Source organism: Electrona antarctica (assembly GCF_951216825.1).
Source record: "Electrona antarctica genome assembly, chromosome: 3".
Taxonomy (NCBI): Eukaryota; Metazoa; Chordata; class Actinopteri; order Myctophiformes; family Myctophidae; genus Electrona; species Electrona antarctica.
In genome coordinates, this window is record NC_136808.1 from 27,551,806 (window position 1) to 27,565,080 (window position 13,275).

Here is a 13,275-nt window from a genome sequence, read left to right on the forward strand (position 1 = left end):
TAACCCACAGTCCACACCGCTGTTAATGTTTATACAGGGATGGAAGTCTCTGTAACACAGAAGTTGACAGCACCACACAGTCTGTTGATACAGTCTGTAACACACCCACACAGAACCACACAGTCTGTTGATACAGTCTGTAACACACCCACACAGAACCACACAGTCTGTTGATACAGTCTGTAACACACCCACACAGAACCACACAGTCTGTTTATACAGTCTGTAACACACCCACACAGAACCACACAGTCTGTTTATACAGTCTGTAACACACCCACACAGAACCACACAGTCTGTTTATACAGTCTGTAACACACCCACACAGAACCACACAGTCTGTTTATACAGTCTGTAACACACCCACACAGACCCACGCCGGTGTTGAGTTCATTTCCGCCGACAACCTTTTGTTCACTGACGAAAACTAAATAAAAACTACGCTATGATAACAAAAACTATAGACTATTATTGAAAATAAAATGTTAGGAAGCGACTATAGTGTTGAGACAAATGCAACAAAAAACGCATGCACACACGCACGCGTGCGCACGCGCGCGCGCACACACACACACACACACACACACACACACACACACACACACACACACACACGCCAAGCACAGTTCATATCCAGGTTGATAAAATGAAATTATTGCAACCGAAACATCGTAAATAGTGAACATCGTGAGCTGATGACAAATACATTTCTCTCCCCGGCGGTCTTTGTCCCTGATGATGATTGTTGCACAATTTGGGAGTTGAGTTATGAGAGTCCTTTTGTAACTGAGCTCTGGGATGAAATCACAGGAAGTGGGAGCATAGGTGAAGCATTGAGACAGACATGCTTTAAATGACGACGCAGGATTCCTCTCTTCCTCCAGACAATGGAGGAATGTTGAATATGTGTAAAGACAGACGTTGCTACAGAGCTGTGGATTGTGGTCCAAGTGGGCCAGGGAAAATAATCTGTCTGCCAGCCCTCACACACACCAGCCCTTATCAACCACGCAATCTGGGCATTTCTATTTGATGTGTGTGTGTGTGTGTGTGTGTGTGTGTGTGTGTGTGTGTGTGTGTGTGTGTGTGTGTGTGTGTGTGTGCATTTGCGTGCGCATGCGCATGCGTGTGTGTCTGTGTGCCTAAGTCTTTATCCCACGATTTTTGTAACACATTTTTCACCCAGTGTCAATTGTCTAGTGTAATCATGGGCGCTACGCTCTCTCTCTGCCAACCTGGGGAGAGCAACGGACTGACCTCATGCTTCCTGAAGTCCAAACCCCTTCATATACCCCTTCGTGTGTGTGTGTGTGTGTGTGTGTGTGTGTGTGTGTGTGTGTGTGTGTGTGCGTGTGTGCGTGCATGCATGCGTGCGTGCGTGCGTGCGTGCGTGCGTGCGTGCGTGCGTGCGTGCGTGCGTGCGTGCGTGCGTCACTCACACGCCTCGCGGTAGGGTCCTGCCACTCAGGTCGGCTCCCCCCAGCCCCCAGATGCGGTTGTCGGGGACGGGCATCCCTCGGTTGTCGCTCTCTCCCACGAACAGCGAGTTCTTCACCTCCTGACGAGAGCCGTCGTCGTCAGGGAACGTTCCTCCACTGCAGAGCAGACACGCAGACACACGCAGACACACAGAGACACATGGTAAGCATACAGCCATCAGCTCAGTAGCCTTGTGGTTAGAGCGTCCGCCCTGAGACTGGGAGGTCGGGGTTAGATCCCGATGCCTCGCTGCTTGGCACTCAGCATCAAGGGTTGGATTGGGGGGTCAGTCCCTGCTTGGCACTCAGCATCAAGGGTTGGATTGGGGGGTCAGTCCCTGCTTGGCACTCAGCATCAAGGGTTGGATTGGGGGGTCAGTCCCTGCTTGGCACTCAGCATCAAGGGTTGGATTGGGGGGTCAGTGCCTGCTTGGCACTCAGCATCAAGGGTTGGATTGGGGGGTCAGTCCCTGCTTGGCACTCAGCATCAAGGGTTGGATTGGGGGGGCAATCAACTACAAATGATTCCCGAGTGATCATCAGAAACACATATAGACCATAGCAGGTCTGTAACTCTGAGTGTTCAAATGCATCAGTCTCAGAGTTAAGGGGGTCCTTGAGAACCACTAGTACTAGTTGGACTCCTAATGTGCCATAGTGTGGTAATAAAGGTAGTAAGAACAGGGGCAAAAGGACCTGGCAATGGGCCCCGCTTCATTGTACCAAATGCGTCTTTGAACTGTATCTAAGCGATCTGATTTGCATGTTTCACTTTCAATCAATCTGTATCTGTGTATCTGTAGGACTGCAGGGCTGCAGCCTGCAGGCTATCAGAAATGACTTTGGACAGATGGAAAAAACTTTAGTTAAATTTGCAGAGATCGTGCTGACATGACATAATAATCCCATCTAGTGTTTCATTAGCGCGACAGAACGTGACAGAATAGGCTACAGCTGAGCTTGCCTTGACAGGCAGGCATGAACACAGTAACACACACGTTGAAACAAGGTGGTAAAGATACCAAGAAGGAGTGGACAGTGATGTCACTGTTATGCAACACGGAAGTAGTATGGACTTGAAGCTGTTTATAAACCAGTCAGTCAGTGACATCACTGACAAATCCTTGGTGTTACTCTTCCTGCGACCGATAGCCCCTGAAACCAGGCTTTCACCGTCGTCCTGACTCTTTTTTTTCTCTTTTTCTTCCCCCTTCATGGGCCCCTTGGGGGCGCTGGGCCTCGGTGCATTGCACCGGATGCACCGTCGATATTTTCGCCACTGAGTAAGAATCACAATATAATATAATATAATATATTATTTTTTTTTGCATCTGAATGCTGGAAAATGGAAATAGTTTACATAGTAACCACAGTGCATGCATACACTTTCCTTAATGATTATATCTGGTTTCAGTATTTATTTATGATGTATTTTCTCTATTATTAAGGTTATTGTAGCGAGACACGGCCAAAGCATTTCCAGGGGTCCCCAGCCACAAACGTTGAGAACCCCTGAGCTAGAGACATGGGGAGGGGGGGCATGGGGGCGGGGGGGCTTACCTTGCCAGAGTGAGACCGATGCCATTATCAGCAAATCTAGAGAGAGAGAGAGTGAGAGAGAGAGAGTGAGAGAGAGAGAGAGAGAGAGAGAGAGAGACAGAGAGACAGAGAGAGAGACAAACATAGACATAGACAGAGACAGAGACAGAGAGAGAGATTGAGAGAGAGACAGAGAGAGAGAGAGAGAGAGAGAGAGAGAGACAGAGAGAGAGATTGAGAGAGAGACAGAGAGAGTAGGGAGGGGGAAAGGGACGGGGGACAACAGAATGTGTGTGAGTAATAACACCAAATACAGAATAATGTGCAGATCATTATCAGTCTTCTCATTTCCAGCATACACGCACGCACGCACGCACGCACGCACGCACGCACGCACGCACGCACGCACGCACGCACGCACGCACGCACGCACGCACGCACACTCTGTCTGAGGGAGATACAATGATATTGGGTATAAATAACAATCAATTTCTTTTCCAGCAGCTCGGTACGGTTGCCAGGTTCTTAATACCCAGAAGGAGATGTGTGTGTATCTGTGTGTGTGTGTGCGTGTGTGTGTGTGTGTGTGTGTGTGTGTGTGTGTGTGTGTGTGTGTGTGTGTGTGTGTGTGTGTGTGTGTGTGCGTGCGTGCGTGCGTGCGTGCGTGTGTGTGCGTGTGCGTGTGGGTGAGGACACCCACAGTGTGATGGAATAATAATCATCTTTGTTCATTGTTGTTGAGCTTGTGTTCTTTTCTGTTTAAGATTTTACAGATTAGTTTCCTCTCCCTGTTGTTGGAATAGGACAGTTCCCATACCCTGTAGGACAGTTCCCATACCCTAGGTGGTGTTGGAATAGGACAGGTCCCATACCCTGTAGGACAGGTCCCATACACTGACACCACGCTAGACAGGAACGCCCACAAACGTCACATCCGGTTTTAGCCTGGGGTAAGAATTTTCTATGGCTGCCAATGCAACTTGGTCCAATCCTTAATCACATACGGACAAACATCTATGCCGATGCTATCTAACTTGCGGAGGTAGCGTGCCTTGTCCACGGGCAACAGATCTTTCAACGTATGGCATTGCAAATACGTTTGATAATCGCTACTCTGCCGCAAATTGCATTGCAGTAAACGAAAGCAAATCACAACTTCCCCCGGGGGTGGGCGGAGTCACAGTTTGAGGCGCTGATTACGCGCCGTGGTGTCAGTGTATACGTACATCTTATCCAGTGCCCTTGTGGGCTGGCATACTTGTATGTGGGCAAGACATCCCGTGCACTACGCACTAGGGATTACCCAACATAGGAGCTGTATAAGAACTGGTGATGAACGCAATCCTGTTGCTGCTCATTTTAAAATGGCGGAGCATAATCTTAATAATGTGCGCTATGTTGGTATTGAAGTTTCTCCAACGTGAAACTCATTGGATTTATTTCCTCAATACCATGTCTCATGATGGTCTAAATGAGGAATTTGATATAAAGCCTTTCCTTTAGAATAAGGTTCATTAGTTTCTTGTTTTTCTGTTCCCTTTTTGGGACATAGATTTATTTTTAGGCTTGTCTCCCACACCCAGCGGTGGTCTAGGGCAGGGGTTCTCAACCCGTGGGTCGCGACCCCTCGGGGGGTCGCCAAATTATTTTAGGGGGTCCCCAAATTATTTTCCAAAAAAAAAAAAAAAAAAAAAAAAAAAAAATTTTAAATTTTATTTTCACGATTTTTCAAAAATAGCAGACCTACAAGCTCGTAGCGCGCCACTCGGTGGCGCGCTATGAGCTTGTAGATCTGCTATTTTTCAATAGCTAAATTATAACAATGCTTAAAACACCAAAAGGGGTTCCCGCCCAAAATGGTTTAAGGTTATTGTAGCAGTCAATTTATATTGGGGGTCGGGAGGGGGCAGGGCAGGGGTCCCGAGACATTGCCAAAGCATTTCCGGGGGTCCCCGGCCAAAAACGTTGAGAACCCCTGGTCTAGGGGGTAGCTTACCTGTTCCCCAGTGCAGAACATCCCTGGTTCAAAGCTCACCAGGCACACTAACAGAACCCCTATCATGGATACTAGGCCTATACACATGTTGTCATGTTGGATGTCCTATTAACCTGTATGTGCTTTTAATCATTATCATCAATCATGACTTTTAATGTTTTTACTCTCATGAACTTGATTTTTCTATTGATTTTCTATTGATTTAAGTGTGTAAAGTTTTTCTGCTCAGGTAAATTCTCCTCTGATGGGTGGACTGACCGGTTCTAGCCCTGGGATTGGTCTAGGTTACTGTGCTCCTTCCCACTCCCAGGTGTTATGCATGATCATGAATCAATGATTTTTGTATCATCGTCATTGTAATATTTGCCTGATGAAGACCTAGTCGGTCGAGACGTTTGAATTTGTTGCCTTAAAATAAAGTAAGTCTCGGAGCTCTACAAACTGGTGTGCGGATGTTCTTCCTCTTCCTTGATGTTTGCCTTGATGCCTGACATCCAGCACCTGGCCTGAATATAGGCATTGAGATGTGCACACAATCGGAATGGAATAGGACAGTTCCCATACCCTGTAGGACAGTTCCCATACCCTGTAGGACAGTTCCCATACCCTAGGTGGTGTTGGGATAGGACAGTTAACAAGGGTATCTTTGAAAAACAAAGAAAAGGTCCCTGTATTTATTTTGTACTTCTCCGTACGGTCGTGTATTTATTATGTACTTCTCCGTACGGTCGTGCATTTATTATGTACTTCTCCGTACGGTCGTGTATTTATGATGTACTTCTCCGTACGGTTGTGTATTTATTATGTACTTCTCCGTACGGTCGTGTAATTATTATGTACTTCTCCGTACGGTCGTGTATTTATGATGTACTTCTCCGTACGGTTGTGTATTTATTATGTACTTCTCCGTACGGTCGTGTATTTATTATGTACTTCTCCGTACAGTTGTGTATTTATGATGTACTTCTCCGTACAGTTGTATCACGTACTGTATGCATAGCAGGCCTGGACACATTGTGAGCTTGTAGATCATTTCTATTCCAAGAGGAAATTAAAACTTGTGGCTAATATGAATATAGTGTTTATGCACCATACAGTGCAGTGTCTGTCTCACACTCACACACACACACAACGCACCACATGCACACAAGCATGCACGCATGCGTAACATGCACACAAGCACACACTCACACACGAACCACATGCACACAAGCATCACATGCACACAAGCACGAACGCATGCATCACATGCACACAAGCACACACTCACGCACGCACGCACGCACCACATGCACACAAGCACGCACGCATGCATCACATTTCTCTTTTGCTTCATGGTGAAAAAATTAAATAAATTAATAAACAAATAAACATAAATCTTTCAGAGATTCAGAGGCAGGAGGAGAGTCTCCCAAAGCAATCTGGTGTCTGTTGACACTGGATCAACAAAACAACCACAGCCGAAGCAGGGACGTACATGTTGTGTTGTGTATGTAATGTATCTGTACTGTTATGTGTATGTAATGTATCTGTACTGTTATGTGTATTGTGATGTAATAGTTAAGTAGTGTATGTAATGTATATTAACTGTGTATGTATTGTGGTGTATTTTAAAGTATTGTTCCGTTCAGTGTGAGAGGACCTCAGTGGAAATACGTTTTCGGACTAATATGAATTAGTTACTGAATTAATTACTGTGAAATCACTGATTATAATGATTTGTATAATTGCTTTTCTAAAAAAAAAAGAAAAGAAAAAAGCAGACCAAAGGAATCTTTAAATCCAATGTTTGAAATCCAGTTTCATGTCAAGGATCCACAACTTGATCATTATTATCTCTATAGGGTTAGATCTACTACTCACTGACAGTCATCCAGTAGGGCATTCACTTCTAGTCATATTTACTAGTTGACTAGTTTACATTTTTTTTGCGGAAATAAATATTTGTACATTTAGAAACTGTGTACTTTGGTGACTGTAACTATAATCTACCTGATCTTGATGCCTACAAAATCGAAAAAACAAAACAAAAAATCTTATCAACTAGTCAACTAGTACCAACAAGGTCGACTAGTTGCTTAATGCCCTCTCATCCAGCCACACATCTCCTCTCAATAGGGTTAGAAGTACTACTCACTGACAGTCATCCAGCCACACATCCCCTCCTCTCAGCCAGGCTCCATGGTCTTGGTTCTTATAGGCTACAAAGTGGTGGATGAGAGCTGGTACTCTGGGCTTGAAGGGGTCAGCATCCTGGTGAGGTCCGTACCTACACACGCACGCACGCACGCACGCACGCACACACACACACACACACACACACACACACAGCAGCATAAAACAACATCTCAACACAGAAGAAAAACAAACCAAAGCTATAGTTAAGTAGTAGTCTCGCGCTGCCAGACTGTTGCCTCTTGCAATGTTCAAATGCTTCCGTCATACCAAATCTAAATTGTTTTCGTCATATTAGAAGGGACTTCTAAAACTAAAACTGCACAGCTGTACATGCATGCTATGATTTTCTCACACCTAGCATACAGCATTACAACATGGTCACAATCCTCTCAAACTGTCTTAAAACCTATAACATCAATATACAAACAGGCTATAAAAATCATGGATCAAAAACCGATGAAATGGCACCTTTGTGGTATCTTAAAAAAACACAACCTTTTTACGTTTAAAAATGTTGTGTTTTTTTCTACTATCAAATTGTTTTTTAAATGTTTACATGGTCATGTTTCACCTTTGTTCTCTGGACTGGTTGATAGACTTCCGAGCTCTGGTAGAGCAACCACACGAGCCTCAACAAGTGGTAACTGTATTGTTCCCAGGTGTAACAACTCATTCGGACAGTCTGCCTTCTCAGTAAAGGGAGCAAACCTATGGAACTCTTTGCCTACGGTTCTAAAACTATGGTGACGGATGGTAACGTGTTCTACAGAGGACTCAAACTATGGTTGAAATCAAATCAACTGTGTTCACATGTATAGCTTCTGACTGGTTACTAGAGTGATTATCTTTACTTTTGTATTGGAGATTATGTAATGGGTATTGTAATTTTGCTGTAAATATTATTAGAATGTATAATTTTTTGTATTTGATTTGGTGTTTTTTAAACTATAGTGTCACTGTATTTTTTTGAAAAGTCTCCTGTGGACAAGTGGTGAAATCTAGCACATGTGTTAACACACTGTAAACGATGCATCTACAATTTGTACAACTGTGCAATGAGCAATGTAATTGTTATGTCCATATCAAATAAATAAACATAAACATAAACATACAGTCTGGAGCAACGGAAGGTCTGATCATGAGTAAAATATAAATGCTTCCGTTGTACAGTCTGGAGCAACGGAAGCTCTGATCAGGAGTAAAATATAAATTCTTCCGTCATACAGTCTGGAGCCACGGAAGCTCTGATCACGAGTAAAATATAAATTATTCCGTCATACAGTCTGGAGCAACGGAAGCTCTGATCACGAGTAAAATATAAATTATTCCGTCATACAGTCTGGAGCAACGGAAGCTCTGATCAGGAGTAAAATATGAAGCGGAAGTGGAGCCTCCTCCCCACTTCCGTTTCGTCTTTACAGTTGCGCAAATTTATGCTAAAGCTTACATAGGATTCATGATGACTTTTTTATATTTTGATTTGTATTACCATGTGTTGTTCTTGCTTACTGTAAATCGCTCTGGATTAATAGTGCCTGTTAAATTGTAAATTGTAAATTGTGAATTGATTTACTACGACGGTTCTCAAATGATTTGCAAGGACCCCCTTAACTCTGGGTGTACAAATGGAACCAAATGGACCCATAAGGATTCCATTTGAACCACTCAGAGTTACGGGCCTGTTATGGTCATTCAGGCCTATCTCTGTATGGCAAAACATGGAATTAGACCCGAACGTCCACCACAAGCAACATGGCTTACCATGATGACCCCCTGACCCCTGACTCACCTGGCTCCCACTAACGAGAGGAAGGGTCTCTTGTCCTTGTCGTTGGCCTGAGTGGTCTTCACTCCGTTGTCCAGGATCATCCCCGCCTGGGAGGAACGAGAGAGACCACAGAGATGTTAAGATATGAACCCTAACTCAGTGGTTCCCAAAGTGGGGTCCGGGGACCCCCAGGGGTCCTTGAGGGAGTGTGTTGTTTATTAGCAATTTAAGAAATAAAAAATAGGGTCTCATTCCGACTTCCATTGTAACGGGGAAACAGCTCTCAAAGTCACTCTTTTAGCACATAAACGAACGCAACAAAAGCAGATTCTGACAGTTTATCACATCAGGAAAACTCATGCGGTTTTATTTTCGTCTTTTACGATAGATTTATAAAGTTACTATTTTGGTTGGAGCTATACTGAAGCAGTACTGCGGTGTTCCCAACTCTCGTGGGGACATCTTGCGAGGTTTCGTTTGTAAACAAGTCGCCATGCTGTTTGAGATGCACCCAGTTGCAGCCTCGCATACGAGCAGTCCCAGACACAGACACTTCTTCTAAAGTGGAGGAACGAGAGACCACAGAGATGTCCAGGATCATCCCATGCCTGGGAGGAACCACCGCATGTTGAGCAACAACCAAAAGCACGTTAATCAACATTTATTGCTTTTGCACGACTGGTGCCAAAATACAGTGTGTGTCTGTGCACCCGCACCCGCACACGCACGCACGCACGCATGCACACACGCACGCACGCACACACATACGTGTTATTACGCCACGCCTGGTGTCATCTCGCAACGTGTACACTCCCTCTGTGTGCGTGTGTGTGTGTGTGTGTGTGCGTGCGTGCGTGCGTGCGTGCGTGCGTGCGTGCGTGCGTGCGTGCGTCTCTCTGACTCACAACCAGATGCCCCGTCCCTTCCTCCCGGCCAGGCACAAGCATGTGCTTTTAGCACCCAAAGTACCTACAGCTTTTTTTTTTTGTCTTGTCCTAACACAAACATTAAAAACGCCATTGACAATGAACAAAGTTTAATGTTTGTTTTGTCTGTCCCCATGTTATGTCATGATGATGTACGATGATAAGAGCCCCTCACTTCACATGGGTGTGATTTTTACTTACTTACCAGAGTCCAATTTTCTGTACTTACTTCTACTCCACTATACACATCTCAGAGGCAAATATTGTACTTTTACTCCACTATAATTATTTGAAAATGTTTGTATAGGCCTAGTAGTATCTCACTTTGTAGATTTGTATTACCAGTAAGACGCCTGAGGGTGAGAAGCATGCATCCGCCTGGGTGACAGCAGACTGCTGGGTGAGCGCTGGCGCTTTGGGATGGAGGGGTCACATCAACATATGGAATTAATTCTGTACTGGCCGTATATGGAGCGTGTCTTGAGTGTACAGGGTTTGATGAGGTCAGATCAACATATGGAATGTCAGAACAGGTCAGCTCTATATATGGACATCTAAGGGTGGCAGCGGGGGCAACGTCTTGAGTGTACAGGGTTTGATGAGGGCCCTGGTAGGGTCGGGCCTGTTGAGAATTCTAGTTTTCGCCGTCTACTCTTATCGCCCTAGACGGAGGTCTCCGCCTTATTAAATAATCCCGCTCATCTTTTGGCTACATGATATTATATCCTAGCACAACCAAGATGGCGTCGTGTCACCTTGAAAGGGGCTCTGGAGCTGATCGCTGGGCGCACTGATTTAATGGTTCCAAATGAGGCTGGGCGATAAGAGTGTTAAATGCTGCAATTTGTAAAAATGATAAAATATGACTCCTAACGTCGTTGAAGCGGGACTCAGAAAATGTCCATGGGACCCATCTAAAAAGGTCCCGGGACCCATTACATTGAAAACATACATCACTGGAACACAGTTTGCCAGCCACTGCTACAGAGCTGACAATGAGGTTATATCTTCCCTTCTTCTCTGGAATCCTGCCTCAAAGCAGACCAGAGGTAGAAAACTGTCGTTTCCTGATGTCATCGCTAGGGACACATGCATAATTAAGCAGGAACTGGGGATCGCAATGAAGGACCGGGAAATCTGCCGTGGCATTGTGAAATCCATGATCTCGACCGCGGTCGAAAAATTATGATGAAGTAAAACAAGGAGATCATCGTGGGGGGGGGGGGGGGGGGGGGGGGGGGGGATAACGACATCACTTCCTCTTTTCACAAGCGACCAATAAATCTCTCTCTGAGGTCAGTGTGCAGAGCGCGGTTTGAGCCCCGAGGCGCCTCTGCTTCCCTCCCTTCATTTTCCTCTCTCTCTCCCCCTCTCTCTCCCCCTCTCTCCTCTGCCATCTTGTTTATCTTCGTCTCTCATAGGGATGGAGCTTCACAACTCTTCAATCTCTAACCCAGACGCGCTCCTTCTCACCCTGCAGTGTACATCCTCCCATCCTCTGTTGCCAAGAAGCAGCGACTCTAATCCGAGTCTATCTCGTGTGACTGAACTTCTCACCCTATCTCTAAGGGAGATGAACTTCTCACCCTATCTCTAAGGGAGATGCCAGCAAGAAAACTCATTTTGTTCGCGACCTTATTCTTTGGGTCATGACCCACACTCAATGACCATAGGTGAGAGTAGGAAGGAAGATTGCTCTAGACCAGGGGTTCTCAACGTTTTTGGCTGGGGACCCCCGGAAATGCTTTGGTCATGTCTCGCGACCCCCGCCCTGCCCCCCTTCCCCACCCCCACTACAAACTGACTATAATAATAGAGAAGATACAGTATATCATAAATAAATACTGAAACCAGATCTAATCATTAAGGAAAGTATATGCATGTACTATGTGTAATTTGTAAACCCAGCCATTCAGTTGGCTTTTTTTTATTTTATTTGGGGACCCCCCAAAATAATTTGGCGACCCCCCGAGGGGTCGCGACCCACTGGTTGAGAACCCCTGCTCTAGATGGAGAGCTTTGCCTTCTGGCTCAACTCTCTTTTCGTCACAACAGTGAGCGGTACAGCGACTGCAATACCGCCCCCTGCTGCTCCGATTCTCCGGCTGATCTCCTTCTCCTTCCTCCCCTCACTCGTGAACAAGACCCCGAGATACTCCTTCACCTGGGGTAATGTCTCATTCCCTACATATACTTAAACTCCTCCACCTGGGGTAATGTCTCATTCCCTAAACTACTTAAAACTCCTCCACCTGGGGTAATGTCTCATTCCCTACATATACTTAAACTCCTCCACCTGGGGTAATGTCTCATTCCCTACATATACTTAAACTCCTTCACCTGGGGTAATATCTCATTCCCTATATACTTAAACTCCTCCACCTGGGGTAATGCCTAATTCAAACCCACCCATCCATCCATCCACCCACACACCCACCCACCCACCCATCCATCCATCCACCCACCCACACACCCACCCATCCATCCATCCACCCACCCACCCACCCACCCATCCATCCTCCACCCACACACCCACCCATCTCACCCTGTAGTTGGAGTGGGCTCTGTTGTTGGTGAACTCGCCCATGGGGGTGTGCTCGGTGCGTCCGGGGGAGTAGAGCCCCTCGGAGGGCCCGGTGGGAACATGGTGGAACATGAACCAGAACCCTGTTTCCTGGAGACACACACACACACACACACACACACACACACACACACACACACACACACACACACACACACACACACACACACACACACACACACACACACACACACACACACACACACACACACACACACACACACACACAGACACGCACGCACACACACGCGTACCCAAGAGAAGAGACACTTTCCACGTCAATTGCCTGTTTTCTGCATTGTTACTCCCATTCAGGTATGTATGCAAATTACATGAAAGTGATTATGTTTTGACAGAACGTCTTATATCCTTTAAGATGAATTACACTCTATATTCCCTCGGACGTTTCCCGTCAAATCCACAGCATTATGAGAGTCAGGGTGGACCGTACAGCGTCGCAGTCCCGCCCCCTATGAGGACCCAGGAAATAATTCCCCGTTCATTTTCCTCATAGACTTTTCAAAGCGTATTTATTCAAAAGCGTATTTATTTAAAAGCGTAACACCACATTTGGTCAGTCGTCTTACTCAGTACAAGGGATACACCTGTGGAATGCCCTACCAACTGAAATAAAACGACCAACTGATCTCAAAATGTTTAATAATGAAGTTAAACTATGGTTGAAATCGGGCCAGAGGTGAGAACACTAATACATTTTAAAACTGTTATTGCTTGTACTTAGATTAGATGTATTCATATTTGTATGTAAAAGATTGTTTTAGGTAGATGTGTAGTTGTAAAAGATT

The 13,275-nt window shown here is 45.5% G+C and overlaps 1 protein-coding gene across 1 annotated transcript in view; it reads right to left on the minus strand.

The window, feature by feature from the left end:
- Positions 1-13,275, minus strand: part of cemip (cell migration inducing hyaluronidase 1) — a 143,141-nt gene that overhangs the window by 22,472 nt on the left and 107,394 nt on the right. Inside the window, exons 17-21 of the mRNA XM_079497686.1 lie at positions 12,431-12,559; positions 8,981-9,066; positions 7,151-7,282; positions 3,039-3,074; positions 1,440-1,595 (exon numbers count right to left, since the gene is read on the minus strand). Coding sequence (XP_079353812.1) covers positions 1,440-1,595; positions 3,039-3,074; positions 7,151-7,282; positions 8,981-9,066; positions 12,431-12,559 — 539 coding nt within the window. The remainder of the gene's footprint in view (positions 1-1,439; positions 1,596-3,038; positions 3,075-7,150; positions 7,283-8,980; positions 9,067-12,430; positions 12,560-13,275) is intronic.